The 22,829-nt window shown below is 42.0% G+C and overlaps 1 protein-coding gene across 2 annotated transcripts in view; it reads right to left on the bottom strand.

Annotated features, from left to right (window-relative positions):
• Positions 1 to 22,271, bottom strand: part of NREP (neuronal regeneration related protein) — a 29,276-nt gene extending 7,005 nt beyond the window's left edge. Inside the window, exons 1-3 of one of the 2 annotated variants that reach the window (XM_047730764.1) lie at positions 22,097 to 22,271; positions 21,658 to 21,699; positions 20,284 to 20,348 (exon numbers count right to left, since the gene is read on the bottom strand). In XM_047730764.1, the coding sequence (XP_047586720.1) occupies positions 20,284 to 20,286 (3 nt within the window). In that variant the 5' untranslated portion in view covers positions 20,287 to 20,348; positions 21,658 to 21,699; positions 22,097 to 22,271. Of the gene's footprint in view, positions 1 to 20,283; positions 20,349 to 21,657; positions 21,700 to 21,827; positions 21,931 to 22,096 lie in introns of those variants that run through there. The other variant, XM_047730765.1, reaches the window with a different exon arrangement.
• Positions 22,272 to 22,829: the final 558 nt, after the last annotated feature.

Here is a 22,829-nt window from a genome sequence, read left to right on the forward strand (position 1 = left end):
AGGTCAGCTATAAGGAAGGACTTGGCATAAGAATTGCTAAATTACTGAAAGAAGTTAGAGAGGAAAACTGTGAAATCTCCTTTAAGAAATTTAGAAACAGAATCTAACAACCATCTGCCAGAGTTAATTCACATTTGATACAGCCCTGCTTGAAGGGAGGGGAGGAAATTAGATAAGATTCCCTCCAGATCTGATTCACTAAATGCTCTAAATAAGTCTCACATTCAACAATATGAAGAATCACATCTCATTAATAGGTTAACAAATGGGCTTGACGACGTTTTTGTTTTTGGAAGCCACAGATGTGGGAGCCTAGTCATGAGGCAACTGCAGTGTCCACTGTCCTGGTCAGTCCACTTGGTCAGGGGGACTGAGCTAGGCAATGTGGATGGTTGTGTTGGTTCTTCAGGATAGTCGAACAGCAGCTGTCTTTGCTTTACCCCAGTAATGTTACAGCACATCCCAGGTTAGCAAGCAGCTCTGCATACACTAATTACATCCTGATAATAAACTTAAGTCTTACCATTTCAGAGATAAGAAAACAGAAACTCAGAAAGGTCACCAACTTGTCCAAAGCCACACAGTGAGAACAGGATAGGACTTGAACTGAAACCAGATTTCCAGAGTCTCAACTTCCCACTATCCTGATGCCCTCAAATCACCCCAGAATGCAAACTGCCTACCACCTCTCTCAAAATTACACCAGTCCACAGACACCACACACACTTCTATCTTACATATTTGAGAGCTCATTCTGTAAGAACGGAAGTCTGACTTCAGACTGGGTCTGCTTTCTGGGCCATGTGGTTTCCCCAACCTGAACCTCCTTCAGCCTTCCCCTCCGAATTCCACCATCTGCCTTGTTTGGGACAAACAAGTCACCCCTAACGGACCTTTGAACTGGGAATGGGTGAAGAAAAAGAAATTGCCATCTAAAATATACAGCTTTTTTTAAAGCTTAAAACAAAGTTAAAGCATACTAAATCCCACTTTGTGCTTGATTTAAGGAGATCCCAACTGGGATCAACTATAGATTCACTTAATATAAATAGATATAAAATTCACTTAACATAAATAAATTTCTACATTACTACTTTTAAAAGCAGTACAAATTTTAAATATTATACATATTAGCAAGAAATAAAGCTCTATTGTAAATAAATGATAAAAATACATGTAAAAACTTAGGTGTGTGGACACAGTGAAAAGAAACATCAAGTAAATGTTTTATCTTTGTTCTTGAGCTTTTCTGTGATAGTCTATTTTAACAAAATGTCACTGCTTTAGCATTTAACTTCCAGGTTCAAAGCATCACTACAAAAGCCACCCAAGTCCAATCTGCAGGGAAAAAAAGCTAGCCTCAGAAATCATTATACGTATTATTGTTACAATTTGTTTTCCCAAGAACTTCCTTTTTTCTTTTCCTTAAGAAAAACAGTGATTTATTTATTTATTTATTTATTTATTTATTTATTTTTGCCAAAGAACTCAGGAACATGGGTATCTGATAGCAAAACTCACAACTAAAGAAACTTCTTACCCTTTCCCAATTTGTTCTTTTGAAACATAATAATTTAGCCACAGATTGACCAAGGGCACTTCTAATTAGGCACTTTTTAGTGTCTGAATCATCAAGTAGTCATGGTATACTTTAGGAAAAATAAATGTCCCTTTGGCCGTGTGGTAAATTCTTCCAGTCTCCTTCAGAATCAGAATTTGAAGCCAAAAATGGCAGGGATAGAAGCATCTGTTACATCCTTAAATCTTGCTTGGTTGGTCTCTAAGAACTCAGCATATCCCTGGATATAGCATCTGAAGGGGATGTTTAAACTTTTTTTTTGGATTTGGAAAAAGTTGGTAGATTATTGGAAATATATACTACCTCCATTATAGCTTTGTTCGTTCTTTTACTTGTGGTGTTTTGAGACTCTAAAGTGAAGGACTTAAGAGAAAAAAATCTATGACAAACATTACCCTTGCTCTCAGATACTTCAGAATACCCTTGTCTAAGCATGCATTTGCCACAAGTTTTCGGGGCACCTGCAATGTGCTGGACACTGCTAGGTTCTAGGGATTACGAGAAATACAGTCCCTGCCTTCTTGGAGCACAAAAGATCATTTCATAAAAGTGTGTTCTGTGGGCTAAATTGTACATTCCCCACATACAAAATTCGTATGTCAGAATCTTAATCCCCAGTTAGATTGTACATATATTTGGAGATAGGGTCTTTAAAGAGGTTATTAAGTTAAAATGAGGTCATGAGTGGAAACCCTAACCCAGTACGACTGGTGTCTTTATAAGGAGGAAAGGACACACACAGAGGAAAGGCCACATGAGGACACAGGGAGAAGACGACCATCTACAAGCCAAGAAAAGAGCCTCAGAGGAAACCAACCCTGCTGACACCTTGACTTCACAGTACCAGACTCCAGAATTGTGGGAAAACAAAGTTCTGTTGTTTAAAAGCCACCTAATCAGTGGTACTTTGTTGTGACAGCCGTGGCAAATTAATTATGTGCTTTAAATGAAATTTAAAAAAAAAAGAATGTATAGGTTATGTCAAATATAATAGCTGTTGGAAAATATATCAACAGACTAAAAAAAGAAAAACATTCAGCAAGCCATCCAGCAGTACTGTCAAGAGAAGAAATGGGGGGTGGCAATGAGCCGATCTGGGAGGGCATGTGATGGCTAGCAGATGCAAGCCAACGAAGACAGTGGGTTGAGGGTCAGGGCATCATGAGCTCCATGTGGGAAAGCACCCTACGGCCAGGAGGTCACGCTGCAGCTCTTAGCGGCCATCCAAGCAGCAGCACAAATGCAGCCCCACAGCTGCTCTACCCCATCTTTTGGCTCAGTTCAGAATATCAGGAGCTGCCAGTGGCCCTAGGATTGGGGTTTTTGAGTACTGATCAAACATGGGTCAGAAAACAGAGAAGTCGATCTGTCTTCCTGAAGTCCACCTGTTCTTGCTTGGACCCTAAACTTGTTCATTCATTTTGGTACTAGTCAGCTGATGGCTACGTGATGACACATGGCTTAAACTTACTCCAGTTCATTCCATTTTCTGGATTTAAGACTGTGTTCCCCATGAAGACCAACTTAATTGTTTCTTTTTTAAACTTACTGAGTTCTCTATTGGTTTGGTGACGTGCATCTCAGCTATGCAAGCGTTTCAGATAATACGAATGGCGCTACCTCAAAACTACTGCTCTGTTACACAAGCAAACCAAACTATGGCTTAATCCTCACAACAGAAGATTGTGTCCTGTTAACAAGAAGATACATATTCTGTTAAAACTGTCTTCCATATAGACAATAATTGTTTGCTCTTGCTCAGGTAAAATCTTCAGAACCCCCTGGAATACTATTGTTCTTGAAGTTAGGAATCACAGAAACAAGCTATATCCTCAACAATGAACACGAGTGTTTGAGAAAATACACTGGGAAGGGAACTGTTTTAAATTGAAGAACATGCAAAAGTTTTGCTTGAATTCTGGGAAAGGCTAAGGGTTTATGCTTGTCACTGAATATATTAGTTAATGCATCTTTTTTTACAGTGCTGCATTATCTCGCTGACAGCTAAGTTTAAAAACAACAGAACTGACAAAATGAACCACACTGGCTTAAGCACGCTAATAATGATAGATATGCATTCAGATATCCATGAGCAACTCTTCGGTAAAACCAATTTTATGCTTTTATTAAATATATTTAAACCCACTATATATTTCAATACAGTTTTATGGTGAAAATGTGCTCTTTCTTACTGATTCTTTTCCATGGATGTGATGTTTGGGTATTTAAGTTTCAATGGTCTGTCCTATAAGTTGAGAAATGAAATGCTCATGGTTTCACCTTTGTAAATCTCCTTTCTTTCTTTCTTGGCTTTACTCTCTGGATAATGCATTATGAAAAAAAAACCTTCATTTTTTTTAAGTCCATAAGGTAATAAGCTTGCCAGTAATTACTACTTGATAGCCAAATTAGAAAAATAAAATAGGGAAATCAGAGGCCACTCCTGCAAAATCCTAAAACCGTGCAAACTGGGTTATCACTTAACTTCTTTTTGAAACCTCTCCTAAGCTTTTCATTTAAAAACTTGAAGAATGTTTCCCAATAGTATGGTCCACACACCGAATCTAACAAATTGACATGTCTTCTGTCACTTTGATACAGCATGTAAAATTCTAATTGTAGCTGTTTATAACCTGTTTCTACCTGTATTTTTCTCTGGAAAGCAGAGTAATTGTCAGTTGATGCCCAAGTTGGCAAACACTCTGGTTTGGGAAATAAATGAATTTGTATTTTTTCTTTGTTCATTTACTGTCTTTCTCAATCATCTTTGTTGATCTCCTTTGTTAAAGAACAATCCCCAAATCAGGGCTGTGGCTTTCTTCAGAGCCCAAACACATATGTATATGCTGCTTAGTTAACTGGGTAACATACCTTCTTAGAAACCTGCCATGAAGATGCTGCATGGCTTGGTTGTTAGTGACCATAATTATTATTTTCTATCCTTGGTGGAGTTCTGTGTGCTTGAGGAATGCACACACATGGCCCTTTTATGACTTAACAAGGATAGGTGTCCACCCCCTGCAATTAGGAAAACAGAGCAGGGCAGCAGGTGTCCAACCTGCATAATTAATTCTTCTAACAGCAAAGGAGCATATTTCATAATCTCTCTGCCAATTAAACAGTGTGTGTGTGTGTGTGTGTGTGTGTGCATGTGTACATGTTCTATTCCACCTAATTGGCCGAGAGGTCATGAAAGCTGGTACTGTATTACAAGGAGAATTTATATGCATATACCTGTACTTCGTTTCTGCAAATACCCTTTGAAGTGGTGCTATTAAGAATCTCCCTCTAAAGTGACTCTGCTCCCAGGTGTTGCTGGCCATGTGAGAGGGCAGAATGTAAAGTGAAACCATAAATGAGTTGCAAGGATCATTTTCTCTGAACAGCATTACATCAAAGATTAGATGGTGCCAAAAGATGATGCACTGAGCTCTCTCTCTAGAGACCTAGTCTTAGCAATCTGCCTAACCCTGCGAGTGCTGTCTGGAGCGGGAGCACACCGCTGAGGAAATGCACTGCCCCTAGAAGACAAAAAAGATAACAGTACAGAACCCCAGTCCATTCAGATAATGTATCTAACCTCTGCCCGTTCGGGAAAGCAGAGTGTCACTTGGTGCCTGAGTTGGCAAACATTCTGGTTTGGGCACTAAATGGAACAAGCAGCCACCTAAATACACCCACCCTCACACACGCACGCATGCACGAGCTGGACGCTTATGGACCCCTTACGGACACCTGACCGTCACATTCAGCTGTAAATGCCCTCCCGCTGGAAAGGAGACCGTGGCCTTTTAGGGCGCTGATCGATTACAACACCTGCTGACACACTCAGCTTTTCCAAGGCCTGAGAAGTTCTTAACCCAAAGAGATGGGGGAAGGGGAGACAACTGTGGTTCAAGGAGGAAGAGGACGGTATCTCACCAACTGCTTGAGCCCACTGGCATTTGCTTTGCTTCGGGTGCACGGGTCCGCTGTGGGCACAGAAAATGTCCACCTTTTATTGACACACAGCACAATGTGGTCCTGCCGACGTTTCCTGTCAGGCAGGCCGGCGATTGGTAATTCTCTGTTTTGTGAGCTGAGGTACCTGAAGCAAGCTGTGTCGACTTTAATAGCAGAACCCTTTAAATTCACTCTGCTTGCGGTGAAGCCATCTTGAGAGGCCGCTGATGAATCTGTGGGAAACTGACAGCTGTGGAATTTTATTTCTAGATTTCAAGGAGGCAGAGAAAGGAAAAGGAAATCTCGCTGGCAACAAAACGAAAGTGTTTACATGTGAAATTAATCGTCAGCACAAAGAGCTTTCCCAGTTCCACAGTATAATATGCTGCTGGTTTGGCTGCGGAGTCTTTAAAAATTTGATTTCTAAGAATAATAGCAAAGACTTTCAGGAGGAGCGACAAATCAAGTCGGGGGCAAGCCACAGGAGGTTAACATCATTATCCAGCCTTGCATTTTCGCCACTCTGAGACTGTTCGGTGACCTGTCAGGGCTCTGGCAGTGCCTGGTTCGAGGCAGGGCGCGGGGGCAGCTGGCGGACACGGTCGGCTGCGGACACGTGCATGGTACAAACTCCTCCTCCCGCCCCAGCCTCATTCCTTTCCAAAAGGAACCTGCTCAGCACAAAGCAATCCACCTAAAGACTCCATAAATCCAAAAAAGGGAGTTACTGATCGAGGAATTCTCAGATTTCTGCCAAGCCACCCTCCCCTGGGCTGGAGGTCAGCCTGGTACAATAATGAGAGCCAAACTGCGGACCGGACTCTAGGAATGAAGTTGAACGCTCTAAATCCTGACTTTTAGTGGACAACTTTCCTTTTCGGTGATGAAGACAAAACAAAGTACAAACAGCTGATAACAGCTCAAAGTAAACCAGAGGAAAAAGCAAAAGAACAAAGCTTGGAAACAAAATTCATAAGAGATATCTAAGAGGAGATTTTCCAGACAAAGGGAAAAAATAAAGCAGCTTTTTAAAGCTCTGGTTTGAGATAAAGCAGTTTGTGAATGAACAATAAGAAAGTAAAGGCCACAAAAGATATTTGCTCTTTTCAGCAGAAAAAAAAAACAACAAAAAACAAAAAAGCCAGCTTTTGGTAACTAGCAGCAGAAAAAAAAAAAATTAAAAAAAAAAAAAAAAAAGCCCCTCAGGCATTTAAGGATGGCATAAGCTTTTCCTTGGCTCTATGACCTCAACAAATATGTTAATAAAATCTTTTACCTCCCTGGAGTGGAACCAGAGTAAATATTTACTTAACACATTGAGTTTCTAAGTCTGGACCACCTTCTTCCCTAATAGAACTTGGTTTTCACTTGTAATTAAGAAATTAGAAACACTACATTTTGCAATGTTTCTCCTACTTTTAAGGTGAAAGAAGAGAAAGGAAGTTGGGGGGGGGGAGCTAGAGAAAAAAGAAAACTATATTGTGCCCTGTACAACAAACTGCGCTTGTGAATTTCCCAAACAAAAGTCTCTGCCACAAATGAGGGTAATGCTGCCGACATGCTTTCCAGTACCAGACATCAGAGTTAGCAGGACTTCTTCCGAGCACATTCCAAGGTTAATAGGAAACATCTAGACTTGCTTTTTTAAAAATTTTTTAAATTTATTTTCGGTGTAACAGTATTCATTGTTTTTGCACCACACCCAGTGCTCCATGCAATCCGTGCCCTCCATAATACCCACCACCTGGTTCCCCCAACCTCCCACCCGCCGCCCCTTCAAACCCCTCAGATTGTTTTTCAGAGTCCATAGTCTCTCATGGTTCACCTCCCCTTCCAATTTCCCTCAACTCCCTTCTCCTCTCTAACTCCCCTTGTCCTCCATGCTATTTGTTATGCTCCACAAATAAGTGAAACCATATGATAGACTTGCTTTTATTAGCTGGTTTAAATAATTTTAGGTATGCTAGGTTTCACCTTCAAATAACTAAGAAGTCTGATTTCTACTAAGAATGCCTTTTTTCCTTTCTTCTTGTCCTAAAGTATGTGCTACTCATTAAAATCTTAGGAAGATTTTCACCAACATAGAAGAAAAAGTCCTCAAATATCAGTTTATTTTGTTAAAGTCGTCAATCAAAAGGTAGTAAGGTTTTTTTGTTTTGTTTTTATCTAGACATAATGATTTGGTATTTTTCTTGGTCTGGGTGGAGGATGAGATAGCCAGTTGCTTTTGAGGAGTTTGTGGACATCTCAAAGCATTTCTGTGGCTGACGTGTTCAAGACTGAACTTTCCAAAAAGTGCATGTTGTCCCAAAGCACACATTCCCAAAGAAACTGTCCACTCTCTCCATCAGCGTGCCCTCTCCTACTGGCTCCTGCAGACTGGCCCCACCGTCCCAACCCAGCACCGAGCAAAAGTCATTTACGGCTCCATGCGGGCCCAACCCTGCCTTGGTCATTTAAACATGGCTATCTCTTCAACAACAAACAGCTTCATAACACATCACCAAATTTGGAGGGAAAGTCATTTCTATTGCAAAAGGATGTAATTAAAATTGGTTTAAATCAGATGCTGATTACCTTATTAAAAGTTTGACTTTAAAAAAAAGGAAAAATCGAGCCATATCCGCATGCTGTTAATAAGTGCTCAGGTCACATAAAGGCTATGAGAGGATTCCCTATGAAAACAGGCAAAAACCTAAAAGGAAGAGAGTAAGATTGGGATGGATGTGCCCCTTTGCACCATCTGGATTTTCAACCCCACTGGAGGGTCTTGGAGGGGCGGTAGTAGGAGGGGGAGTGGACATGGTCTGATTCAGGAGGCTTCTCTCTGATGAGGGCTCAGTCAGGCAATACTGTGGGAAGCAAATAAGCCCAAAGGGGCAGCCACCAGCTCAGGGCTGGGAGTCACCAAAGAATCAAGAATCTACAGAGCATGAAGATAAATGCAGAAGGAAGGCCACGTTAGAGGACGCTGGGCTGTGTTCCCTCACTTACATTCTCATTGACACGAAAAGGGTAGTACTGGAAACTCAGGCCTTCCTTCCAAGCGCCGGCAGCATTCTCCAACAACAGAATACTTAGACCTCATGTTCTTGTTTTTCTTCCCCAGTCTTTCTTCTATTGTAAACCAGTCGTCAAAACTCTACTTCTCTAAAGGAAGAGGACTATAAGCAGTACATGGGAGTTGTTGGAACCCGCACACGCAGAGCATGTAAATTTGGAGACCTGTGGTTTTTGGTGGAAATGCACACACGGGTTCTTTATAATGTTTTTAGGCATGTTTCCCACGTGCACTTACTGAAGCCTCACAGTGTGGCCCCAAAGATGAAATGCATCAATCTAGTGCTGGCAACAGCATCGGGCACATAAGTGGATCTGGGCCGGGTGTCCTTACCATCATTCTCCCCATTTTACAGATGAGAATACTGAGGGAGAGCAGTCGAGGAGCCTGCCCACGATCACAAAACCCCACCTCTCCTGTCATGGAATACTATCTGTCAACGTGGCCCTTCTCCCCACTTCCCCAGAGCCACCTTGAGCGCTGCCATGAACTCCCCTGAGAGCCAGGGCCTGTTTTCCATCCCCCAAGAACCGGGTGTGTTGAGCATCTCTGCCTTCTGCCCTAGTGATGAATTTCTGACACCTACGATCAAGAGGAGTTTTCTCAAAAATATTTGCGGCTCTGCTGCCTGTGTTTCTGATAACTGGCTGCCCTTCAAAAATAACTTACCTACAAACCAGTTAGCACAGTTTGAGGGCAGACAGGGTTTGCTCTCAGTAACCATGTGTCACTAGAGTCCTCGAAGAACTGTTAGCGCAGCAGCTCTGGCTGGGTCACGTTAAGACTTTGGATCTGGTTAAACCCAAGCTACACTGGTCATCACAGTTTTGTCTTTTTTCAGTTTTCCCTGGAAGGAAATATTTGGAACAGAACTAGTATCTAGCAATCACTGCAGCTAATTACAAAGGGCATTTGCTGAGAAACCAAATTGTTTTAATATGACCCCCAAATGAACTCTCAGACAACTTCTCAGATGGCCTAGCAATGCACAGTCGAATTCAGAATAGCTTTCCCTCATCAAATGTATTTGGACCCGTGTTCACTAGAACTTTGCTTTTCAACATTTCCATTTAAAAACAAACTGCTTAAAGGAGAATTAAAATTTTATCTTTATCAATGATCTTCAAATATAGAAACCATATATAGTTGACCCTTTAACATGGGGGTTAGAGGTCCCAAGGCCCCGCAGTCAAAGATCTGTATATAACTTCTGACTCCCCCCAAACTTAACTATTAATAATCTAGTGTTGACTGGAAGCCTTACCAGTAAGAGAGTCAACACGTCTTTCATACATGATATATATTATATACTGTATTCTCACAATAATGTCAGCCAGAGAAAAGTAAACGTTACTAAAAAAATCATAAAACAAAAATACACTGACAGTACTGTATTGTATTTCTAAAAAAAATCTGCATATAAGGGGACCAGAGCAGTTCAAACCTGTGCTGCTCGAGTCAGTTCTACCACATAAAAATATAAAGTGGTCCCAATTGAGGAAAAAATAAACACATATTAGCCCAGAGAGACAGTGTATCAACTACCAAGAATAGTAATTCAGAAAGAAAAACAAATTTAACCTCATTCCATTGGGAAACTTCTAATTAATGTAAAAATGCAGATAGTTCTTAAGACAAAAAATGAAATAAGTAGAGATGGGGTAACAAGCCAATCACTAGTTATTACCATCATGAAGGTATGAAACAATAATTAACAAGGTACATAGCATTTGATCCTCTGATTATGTGTGGAGTACTGTATTCAATCACACTGAATGATAGGGCGCCCCTCTGGCTTTCTCCGAGGGATGTAAGGGCAGCTGATCATTTTAGTAAAAATTCACATTAATAATCAGATGAATTGTTTCTATGAGGCCAAAGAACAAGTTTAATTGAATTTGATTGAATTGATTGTGACAGTGTAGACAGTTAAGCTTCATATAATCAAATTAAAGTTTAAAAAACATTTTAAAAAAAAGGAAAAGGAATATGCTTAATAAAGATGAAAAGAGGTAGAGACTTGGCTTCCAGACCTTGATAACAAGATCAGAACAATTTAAGATTCTATTATCAAGAAGTGAGCAAAATATCCAAGGGCCGGGGGCATTTCCTGATGTATAATTAGACCCAAGTCTCCACAGGGCAGCATGAAATGGAGACTCAGTTATGGTCCACAGCATCTAGGCTTCAGAAACAGTCAAATCCAGGTAATTAAGGATCACAATTATGTACAAGAGAAGGACTCAGAGAAGATGTGGGCAGAATTTCTGATGCTGGAGTAACTGAATTGGCTGGGCATATAATCTCAATTATCCAGCCAATTAATCAGAAAATATGTACTACCTACCTACTTTCCATGAAGTCTTGAATATGTGGTAGGTAGCTTTCAATCCTATAGAATGAACATCTTATCAAGAGTACATCCCATTAATTCAGGCTGCAAGTGCCAGGGTAGCAAACACATTTTTTCCAAAAACTTTTTTTTTTTTTTTTTTTTTTTTAGAACCAAGCCACCAAATCCTGGGATGTCTATCTGGGAAAGGAGTGGGCTTATAATTAAGTCATCTTTTCCAATCTGAGTTCTCTGAAACATACAACAACTGGAAGTCCCTGATTGTGCATGTTTCAAAAAATGGTTCCATTCCCTGCACACTCCTCACCCTTTCTGCCCGTATTCAGAGAGTCCCCATAGCGCAGGAGGCACTAGGCTAAGTATGGGCTGCTGCCAGACCCACACAGCACACTGAAACACTAAGACTCAGCAACTACCTGGCCAAACAAGAACAGACTTCCAGATCGTGGTCCCAATAAGCCTTCTGGGAAAATTTCACTATGATCACTTGATGAAGGGCATGAAACAGGACTTCTTGGAGAAGCATTTAATAACAATCCCTTACTTGGGTCATGTTTATTAATATCTTCGTAAGTTTTATCCAGCTAACTACTCACTCTAGCTTTTCCTTGACAGTTCTGAATGTTGGCTGCCAAAGATGCAGTATCTTCTCCTAATTTCTCCTCTTTCCTGTCCAAGGACGGGCTCTATATCCGACACTGACTTTGTCCAACAAAAGCGTCCTCAAAATGCCTGGACCCACTTTAAACACAATGACTTTTGTAGATTTTTCTCTGTTCAGCCACCGGACTGCAGTATTTTTCCCTGCTGGAATTGTATCAAACACAGTTCAGACAGGAAGGCTGTTACCTGCCCCAGTAATCAAAGGACAGTGGTGTGTGATGGTGATCTGAGTACCGGTTGGAGTGGAGAAGGGAAAGGAGCTAGAACTGGATGACCCCACCAAACGTGTGTGCACATTATGAATCTCCCTCTTGTTTTAATCACTTATTGGTATGAGTCTTTGGCTTGTATTATTACTGGCAATGACTACTCAGCTATTCTCCCTTTCTTTCCAATCAGGGGCTCTGTTTCCCAATTTTGGCTTCAACAGGGCAAACAGACCTTCCTTTCATTGGCCACGTTCTCTCATGTATCTTCTCTTTCTCCTTCTCAGACACGAGTCACATTCGTTCACATTTGTATTTTAGTCTACAAAAGTAAGGATGGATGTTGAACAAGCACGGTCGCAAATTGAGGGTTTAAGAACATCTCCAGCTAGATAATCCTAACACTTTTTAAGGCACAATGCTTAGAATGGAAAGCACTTTCAGGTAGTAACAGGCAGTGATTTTTTTTTTTTTTTTTACGAAGATATGGTCCCCTTGGGCACCAGAGCTGGTAATGCTCTGCTGTCACGACGGCCTCAAACTGCTAACACACCATGTGTGAAACCTCTAGGGACACAGAGTTACTCCTGCACAGAGCAGCACCACACGGTCCATGTTTTGGAGGAGACATGTGACTCTACCCCAGAATGAGATTTCTCTTTGAGCAGACCATTCCAAATGAACTTTCTGGACTCTCTTAGGACCTCCTCTGTTGAAGGACGTGTACAAGAAGGAGCTGTTTCTGTAGTGTGCTTACATTTCATATCACTATACCCCTACCTCCCTGGTCACGGAGCCTCCTTTAATGATCGGGGAAGGGGGCTTTTCAGTAGTCAATTCAGAATCCATCCATGCTCATCTCATTTCCTGGGCTATACGTTTTATAACCTGAGCTGTCACAATTCTACAAAGCACTGGGCGGTTATTAGCTATAAATCTCAAGGTGAGTCTCCTGGTTCTGCCCAGAAATAACAGATCTCCATGTATCCATGACTACTGACTCCTTCATTTATTCCATAGACATTTATTGATCACTAAGGATACACCAATTCCTGGATAGGTACTGAAGCAGTGATCAGACTGGTTCAGAGACATCAAGGGGTCTGTTCCAAGGTCCCATTAGAACATGTCAATGAAGGTTAGGGCTTCCTTCCACTTCGTGGAAAGAGAATAATGAACTTCACTAGCTGTTCGAGAGTTCCCTCTCAGTGATAAAATCTTCCCACATCTGAATTCACCATCCTAACCGTAGAGGAAAAGAAAAGAAAAAAACAAAACAAAACAAAACCAAGGCATCACAGTCTAAGCTGCTACCAAAAAGAGGGTTGATGCTCATTTACCAGGGGTCAGTGTTCTTGTTTTGAGTTTCCAGTCTTGGAGGGTAGAAGAACAGATTGGCAGAAATAAGCCAGCCAACGAGTAGAATGTTGTAAGGGTGACGCCTGTACAGAGGGGCATGAGATCATTTCTGCTGGACGTGCAGGGCTGAGTTCCACAAAGGAGCTGTCATTGACACTCAGTCTCGAAGAATACATTTATTTTGTCAGAACGAACCTTCTTTCCAGGACTAAGCAAGCAAAGACACAGGAAGGACCCATGGGGTATGTTTAGAGTAACAAGTGGCTGGTCCCTCTAGGAAAATATATTCCACTGTGGTTAGAAATAGAAGATAAGTTTATATAATTCTTGGCATGGCTGCCCAGTCACAGAAATTACACTTCTGAAGGTCTAAACACAGAAATTAAAAATAAATTATTTGGAAGTATGAGGTGAGAATAGGCATAAAGAATTCAAGGAACCATGCTTACCTACGTTACTTTTACCAAGAGAATTGGGTAAGTCCAGCCACATCTGAAAGGACTAAAAGAGCTAGTGGAATCACTTCACATTGAAAATCTCGAGGCTGATGTATTCTAAGCTAGGAGTCTGTGCTGTATTGAGAAGAAATTCCAGAAAAGTCCTTCTCAGTCTTGGCTTTCCCCAACTTCTATTTATCCTGTGATGAGATTCCCTTCTCACTAGACTAATGACTAACTTAGTAACAGCCTGCAGGACCTCAAACTATAAACAATTTTATGATGATGATGTCAGTGTTGGCTTGAATTTTGAATAAGTATGTCTGGCCAATCAGGAAGAAGTGGAGAGAGAGAACCAACTGGGTCCATGTGGTTGCAACTGATTAGCACATGGCTACACCCAGTTAGCCTCACAGAAGGGAAGTGTGGTGCTGGCACAGCAGCAACACCCCCTCTGGCCACATGGGCACTGACGGAGCGGCTGGGCGTGGCCAGCAGAAGTGCTGCCACCTTCTCGAGAGAAAGAGGTTAACTGTGCTCCCTTCTTCCTTCGCAATTCCTTGTAGTGAGGGGGTCTTCCTTCTCTCCACCACTCCACCCCAGCCAAGGACAGTGAGGGGCACCAACACAATAAGCTGACATCTAACCAGAAGTATGTGTAAGTCTGCGATCTTTTCTGTTGGGCACAGTCCAAAGGCAAAGAACCTGACAGGTTGGAACCTGAGTGACAGCCCTAGGCCACCTTTAAGATGCCAGCTTGATGGCGGCTCCCTCTGACTTAGCACATCAAATCCTGACTTCTAGGTCTAGTTTGTGAGGTCTGTCCTTGACAGCAGAGAGGCCCTAAATAGGAAGGAGGACAGTCCCCACTGTATAAAAATGCACCATGCTTACTCTTGCAAGTAAGTGTATCTTTCTAATGCAATCCCTTCATCTGGAATTCACTTCTCTCTCATCTAAATCTATCCAAATATTTCTAATTCTTCATTCACCTAATAATTATTAAGGACTAGTGTTAAGCCCTAGGGATAAAAAGCTCAAGAAGGCATGGTATCTGCTCTCAAGGAGCAAAGAGTCCACTTCTAGGTTTCAAATTTAATGCCAACTCCAATCACTTATTACTGAGCTCTCTACTCAGGCTGAATAATGAGAATGAGAATCAGGCTTGATTGGCCTATCTGCCACCAGGATAGTAGGAGTTAGTGGAGGTGTGCATATTTGCTGTCTCTGGGTCTAGCTTAATTTCTACCTCCTTAAAAAAATGTTTCCTCTACCATCCCCATTCCCCAGTGTTCAATAACATCATTCTTCTGCATCTTACAATTTAGAACCAGATTATACCACCTGACATTAAGTTCATCGCACACGTTAGTCTTCCTTCCACAACTAAAATACAAGTTGACCGAAGGCAGGGGCCAAGTGTGCGTCTTCCATAATGTGGGAGAACGAAGCACCGATAAAATGCTCAGAAAGTACTTGTCCAGTTGGCATGGGAACAGACATACAATCCTACAACTAACTCTTCTCATTCTCTTCAATACTTTCAGTCATGGCACCTTTGTGTTCTCAGGGCCATTTTCATAATATCACAGAATCAGATTACACTAGAAATAAGTGAGGGCTTTGAAGTTCCAGTACTAGGGGGTCAGAGCTCCCCCCGGATCTCGGAGGGGATTCTTAGGGCTATGGGAAAAGTTGCTGTAAGCTTTGAGTGCCACAGCTGGATTGAGCCCAGCATATCACCAGGTTGATCAGAGTGTGGCTCTAACAGCTGGTCAGTGCGAACGATTACAAGCCACTCTCTTTTGGCAAGTGGCTTTATGGCCTAACCACAAATTTGGTCTCTTGTTAATAAATCATGGAAAATAATTTACTGTGAAAACTAAAATTACATTCACTTCAACTTCCTAGCTCGTAGAAAAAGGTAAGGATACAAATTACTTCCAGATCACTAAAACTAAACATGATTCAATCATTTAGGATGAACTTTTACAAGTCCAACCCAATATTTATTGAGCTTCTAACATGTATTTAAAACTTTATTAAGCACTGCATATGAAGTTTATGAACCCTCTGGGATCCTATAAGTTATTTGGTCAACAGAAGAAATGAATATGACTCAACCAACAAATAATGCAGGACAGTATAATCTAGTGTTACATCCAGGTTAATACCAAGTCATTGCTACTAATAACTGAATTGATATTTAGAATTTAGTTGAGAGCCATGTTAATGCTTAAATCCCAAGCCATTTAGAGCTGCTAATACTTGTCATGCACTAGCAGATCAATTTCAGGGTCAATGCTATTTTTTTTTAAACCACTGAGACAGAAATCCTTGAAGCTGTCCCTACCTGCAAAATATGTCTAGAAATATCTATTTCAGATAAATTTAGACCCAATAAATGGTATTTTTAGCAACCATAATTTCTACAGATGTGGGCTAATATTTATGGTTAATCTGTTTTCCAGTTCAAAGCAAAAGAGCAGTTTAAAATTGGAATCTTTTAATATATATTGATCAACCAAGATGACCTAGCCCAAGTACATTCAATACATTTTCCTCTGATGTATTCAAACTGGATTTGCTGATAAGATTTCCTTATCCCCAGTCTTTTCCTGTATAACAAAGAAATTACACAGATCATTTAGGCAAGTCCTTCCCACTCCTCTATCACTCTAGCAACATTTTGAATAACCAAGAGGAATCAGGAAGTCAAGCTTTTTTGTTTTGTTTTAGGCACAATTATTCCAATAAGTGATCAATGCTCCATTTCACTTTGGCTGTGTGGATAAGACTTTAAAAGACTTTTTAGCCAAAAATACCACTAAGAAAAAAAAATGTGCCAGACCAAGGAAGCCAGTAGTTCACCCCAAAGCTCCCCACTCAGTCCAAGGTGGATGAATGCTTAATGTATAACACTCATCATTTAGAGGTCCCTCATCTAATTTAGTGAAGTATTCGTATTTTATTGCATTGTTCTGAAGCAGTTGCATTTCAGAAGTGTGTTTTTCTACTTTAGAAGTATTAATTTTAAGATTTAAAATAAAGTGAATTCCTTTAATGTATTTATAATGATCTGCTTTACATACCAATTTTTAAGAATTCTATCAGGTTAAAAGAGAGTGACACTCTGAGTAGCTGTTTATTCTAAGATTTCTGCTCAAATGTCTTCTCCTGCCTGAATTATCTATATAACTCCAAAGGAAGCTGGACTGGGTTTGTTAAAGCTGGATAGAAAATCCCTACTGTCCTAATTCCCCAAACAATCCCCAATCTCCCCCTCACAGTGTGCTGGAAGGCCTTGTGTAAGATAGCACCATATAAAATTACCCTCCTAGGTACTCTCCAGCATCTCCACAATCAACTGAGCAACCTGTAAATTTACATTCCAAAGCCCAAGGGCACAGCTACCAATAGGACCTCATCCCTCCTCAATCTTTGTCTTTCTCTTTAAACAAGAAAACCTTATGTTAATGGAGAGATTATTGAAAGAGTCTCCTTGTAAACCCATGAATGCCACTTCACAGACTGTACAAAAAGCAGAGCTCTATGAACAGTACAATAGAGTCAACTCATCTTTTTGAAAAGCTCAGCATCAGCCTTAGAGAGAACTTAAATTGTTCCAATTCCTAGATCTCCATTAAAACATAATGAGTCCATGTGTAGGTCACTGTGAGTCCGTGCACACACATATGCAAAGGCAAGCTTACTGCACAGAGGGTGATCCTGTTCAAAATCAGGACTTAACCTGGACACTGGATTAAATAATTCATTTTTTTCAAACTATCCAATAAGATCATCTGCTCATTCTTTAGTATTTTCTTACCATTGACGTACCTGAAGCAAGTACCTTGAAAATAAAACACCTAAATACCAAAAGCCCATATAAAATATATCTCAGAAATTCAAATTTAACAAAAAGCCAAATATAAATTAAAGAAATATGGATGCTCTCTGGAGACTCACAATATCTTGTTAATTGCAAAAATAAATAAATAAATAAATAAAATTAAAAAGGGCAACTGGAAAAATGCACGTTTACTAGATAACCTAAAAAGTTTGGGAATGGGTTACTGAACTAACACTCTGGTCAACTAAGACACAGCAAACTATACTCAAAATTACACCTTTTAACAGTGCTGAGTTGTACAACACAATACATTTTATCTATATACATGGTGTGCCCCCCCCACCCCCCACCCGCAATTGTGCTCAGAGAATCCCCTACACAGAATACAATGTGATTAGTGCCTGGGAGAATTAACAAATTGTTTGTTTGTTTTTTTGTTTAATAAGGGCACTCTAGGATTCTTGAGTTTCTTCAAATTATTGCTGTGGAACATCATCATTTTAGGGTTTATAAAATGTCTAGATTCTGAATATCTCTGTTTTGAACTCTGAGGTCTACCAGTAATTTCTTACCCTGGAATGAGCTGATTATAAATTTGTATTTGGCATAAGCTCTTAACTAAACCAGCTAAGTACACTGAAATTAGATCCTCTTTAGTGTTTCAAATTATGTAAATGGAAATACACATTTAACAGAAAAGGCATGTTCATCCATTTTCCAGAGGCGGCCAGGTGTTAGAGCTACTGCCTCCCCAGCCAAAGTTTCCATTGTACGCAGGCTACATCTTTCCGCTAAGTAAGCCAGTCACAGAGATCAGCAAAGTAATTCCAGTTTTAATAGAGGAAGGAAAATAACTTCATTTTGCCCAAAAGGAGAAAAGGAGGTGCCACTAATAACGGTTTTTTAAAGAATAAAATAGAAACTTTTTTAAAACATTAACATATGCAAAGCCTTCTAAGAGCCCAGGCCTCCCGGAATAAGCGAATTGCTAGAAAGTTACTTGGAATCACCCACAGACAATAACTGTCGGTGGTTTCATTTCAGGCAATGGGCTTGTGCCAAAAGGGACTGACATCTTGATGAAAGGATCACCAAAAAGTTGTGAGAATTTTTCCATGAGTAAAAATCCTTCCAAGAGCAACAAACTGTGATTTCTCATCCTGCCACCATACATAAAGGACAACAGTAAGAAATTAACAACATGTAATAATAATTCAGATTTACTCTTATGCATTCAAATCGTTCCAACTTCCATTCTCGGCTTTGGCACACACACTGGCCTTTCACGAAGCTCACTGCACTCACTAACACAGAAACATGATATTCACTCCTGGAGCGTGACCTATAGGGCTAGTTCTGACAGGGTAAGCGGTCGGATTTATGTCTAACCAAACTGGTCACTGGACATGTTACAACATACATGAACCTTCATGGTCTAACTACGGAGACACAAGATTCTAGATAAAGAGCTACCAGACAAGCGGATGGGGCCAGTCTCAGTAAAAAGAAAAAGAAAAATACTTTGTGACAGTGCATTTTATTACCATCCTAGCACTCCGAGACAATGACTGATTAGGAGTTTAATATGAAGTTAGGAATGTTCATGCAAAACCCCCTGACCAGTTTAATTTTCTGCTCATCCCTTTTGCCCTTCCACCTCACGTTCCTTAATTTGGCCTCTATGCTCTGAGTGGGAGCAAGAGCTATTTTACTTGAGGCTTTGACACCCACCTGTTGAACTGACTGACGGGGAGGCATACACAAAAAATAAAGAGCTTACTTGCTAATAGGATTCAAACTGAACTCATTTAATTGCTCTGATTCATTCTTCTCCTTGGAAGCTTATACTTGGGTTGTTCTCAAAGAAAACATCCAGTATATCAGATTCGATTTTGATTCATTAAATTCCACCCTCATTTAAAAAAAAAAAAAAATAAAACCCTAAAACTAAATTTGGAAATCATACATTCTAAGCGGCAAAGAGGTGTTTTAGAAAGTATAAACATCTGCAGTGGGACATGTTGTACTTAACTGAAAAGTTGGACATTTCTGTTATGTTTTTGCAGTCCAACCTTATTTCCAAGGAGGACATTTTTTCATACGAGGCCAATGTACTTACTCAACGGCTTCTGATATGTATTTCATCTCTTTTGCTCTTTAATCAGTCACCAAACATGAAACTGCCCTCTCTGTGGATCATAATGCTTGTCTGAAATAGTCACACTTTCCTTTAGAGGTAGCATGCTTGACTTCTGAAACCGAGTAATGCCCCTCAGAAGTGAAGGTACAAGTCCACAAAAAGTATCAATACCATTTGAGATAGAAGAGACAGAGTGTAGTAATATCAAAGTCCATGCTCTTCATATACACTGCTCTTAAGGCGAGCAGATACTATGGCTGTTTGGTCAGCAGGACACAGACTCCTACTCCGTGGGTAAGTTCTAGCTATCTCTAAACTAGGACCCGCTGCTTTGTCTGAGATCTACTGTTGCCCCCTCTTCTCTGCGTGTCACAACACATGACTCTTCTTAAAGAACAGAACAGTTTCCGTTGTTCAGGTTAAATAAATCTTCACTTCTGAAAGAGGAATTTCAGTCTTCTATTCAAAATGATTGCAAATCAAAAGATCTAATTCACTACATCCAGCTCATATAAATTGCTGTACTGCAAAGCTCCCACATGCCGGAGAGAGAGAGAGACCCTTGTAAAGGTCAAATGGGGTAGGGAACAATAAGGGGTTGAGGCAGGATGAAGGCGGGTGGTTTGATATTTACATGAAATAAAGACTCACAAGAATCTCCTGAGAACCGCTCTGATGACCCGTTCTTACCATTTTGAGAATCGCTAACAGTCTTGGCCTTGCACCCTCCCTCTCTTCAGTCCAGGGAGACCAACCTGCAAAATATGTTTAAACACAATAGACAAATCGCCTCACCGCAGGTCCGCAAATGAAAAATGTCTGTTGAAAGGTTACGGACAAATAGCCATTTTCCATGGTTAAGATAAGTTACATGCACATTATTGTAACCACTGGGGCTTCGGAGAGAGCTTTCCAAGGGTCTATAGGCTTAAATAGGGGACAAAGGAATCCCTGGTACCCGCTTTGCAGAGTCCTGGGCTATTCTTAGTGTTTGGTTCATCTTTAAATTGAAGGAGTTCAAAAGGTTTAGCAACTTAAAAGTAGAACCAAGTGATAAAGATGGATTGTTTTCTGGCTGCTCTTTGTTCCCAGACATACTACTGGCAGTATATTTGCAATCAAGACAGCAGAATAGGAATCAGCCTTCCACCGTGTAGTGTAATGCCTCAGAGTGGATATTTTTGGAAATGGCACTGCATTACATAACCTTCCGTGTTTAAAAAAAAAAAAAAACAACAACACTACACTGGGGGGGGGGGGGAGTCAGGAATATACACCATTATGCCCTTCTCTCTATACCAAACAAACACTAATGTATATGCTGCAGTGATTTTCCTCTCAGCCTTCATGTCAGCAGAACACGGTTCTTTTGTTAACATAAGTTATGACAAAAATTAAGATGAATGGAGAAACTAAAAGTTCTCCAAGAGGGTATCATAAGCTCTTAGAGTTTTCCTATAATGTTATCATAGATACACATAAATGCAAATCAGATTATTATCATCATCAAGCAGAAAGCAGTCATTTCTTTTTAAGCCTTCCCTCCCCCAAAGTTCAAGTGCTTTATAAGAAAATGCAAAAAAAGTGTTGCAAGATCGAATGTCTGAGAAGACCCTTGGCGGCGGCAGCAGCGCGGAGAAAGTAATAAAGTGTACGGATGGAGGGACACGAATTCATTTAATCAAGGGGGTTGGGGGGGGGCATGCACCAAAGTGCACCTAATGCAAAGAAACAAAAACAGTTCCTAACAATGCTTTATGAGCAAGAAGAACAAAAATTAACCACACCATAAAGCAAAAAACCCCACCCCCTTCCCAAAGAATTCTCCCTCTTAACTTGTGCATTTAAAAAAAAAAAAAAAAGCCCAAGTTAAATTCCAGCCTTAATGCAGCAGGACCAAAATACCAGTATTTCTTCAAGGTACACGCTTCGGCTCTTTAAAATTGAGAGGGAAGAAGCATGAACTCTGCAGGGCTGAAGGGTCCAGCTAAGAGCAATGGCAAGAAATCGACACAAAAGAGAAAGCAGCGCTCCCGGCCGGGGATGGGAATAGCATATACTTACAGACAAAAGCCCCGCTCCCTGTTCACTCTCTCCTCTCTACACCTGAAACACAAATGTGGATGAAAAAGGGCATCATGCTAGAAAGACAGCTGGGGGGGGGGGGGGGGGGGGGGGGGAGGGGAAAGGGGTGGAGGAAGAGGAGAGGGGGGGAAGGGAAACAAAACCCAAACCGGCTTCACTTCCAAGAAGTGCAGCCGTGGAAAAAGGAGGAGGGAAGGTCTCCCTGCCTCCCGCCTCTCTCCAAGAGTTGTGTGAGTCTCTTTCTCTAGAGTCTCAGTCTCTCTCTCTACTCTCTCTCTCTCTCTCTCTCCTCTCTCTCTCTCCTCTCTCTGCTGCCAGTGTGCTAGTGAACAATGAGCTAATTCTGATGGGGCTGGCGCAGCGCCAGCGCCCCAGCCTTGCTGCCACTGTGCGGCCGCGGCGGAGCCAGACTGCTTACTCGGCAGGAATCGGCGACTCGGGGCCCCATCGGCGAGCGGCCAGCGCGCGCGCGCCCAGGCACCCCGCACCCCGGGCGCCCTGCGCGCCGCGCCGCCTCCACTGCACCCGCCGGGTGGGGAGGGCCCCGGGGGACAAAGGGGCCCCTGCAGACCCGCGCGCCGCCCCGGCCCCGCCCCGGAGCGCGGCGCGCGCACACCCGGCCCGGTCTCTCCCGCCCCGGGCGGGCTTCTACGCCTCGACGTGCGGTTGCTTTTCAGACAAATAAGGAGGCGGAGGAGGCGGTTTGGGGGCGCGCCAGGCGTGAAGGCGGCCAGAGCGCTGCACAGCCCGGCAGGCCGCCAGGCCGCGGGGAGAGGCGGCGCGGCCCGTACTGTAATAATAAACCTGCAGCAGAGGGCATCTGAGGGAAAGAGGACGGCGACGGGCGGCAGCCGCCTTCCCTTTTATGTGCCTGTCCCGAGCGAAGCAGAAAATGGTGCCCGCCGGCGGCGCGGAGCCGCACACCGACACACAAAGAGCCGTGAGGCACGCGTTTGCGCACGGCCCGGACGGCCCGCAGCCCCGCCGGCTCCGCGCGCCCACCCCAGTCCGCAGGAAGCCGGGGCTGGGGAGCACCCCGAAGGCCCGGCCCCGAGGCCCCGTGGTTGCGCGCGCACAATTGTGCACACGCTTGTGCAGGCAGCACGCACGCGTGCACACTGCTGCACGCGCCTGAACAGGCAAGAGCGGCG

This window comes from Lutra lutra, chromosome 5 (genome assembly GCF_902655055.1).
Source record: "Lutra lutra chromosome 5, mLutLut1.2, whole genome shotgun sequence".
In the NCBI taxonomy this organism is placed as follows: Eukaryota; Metazoa; Chordata; class Mammalia; order Carnivora; family Mustelidae; genus Lutra; species Lutra lutra.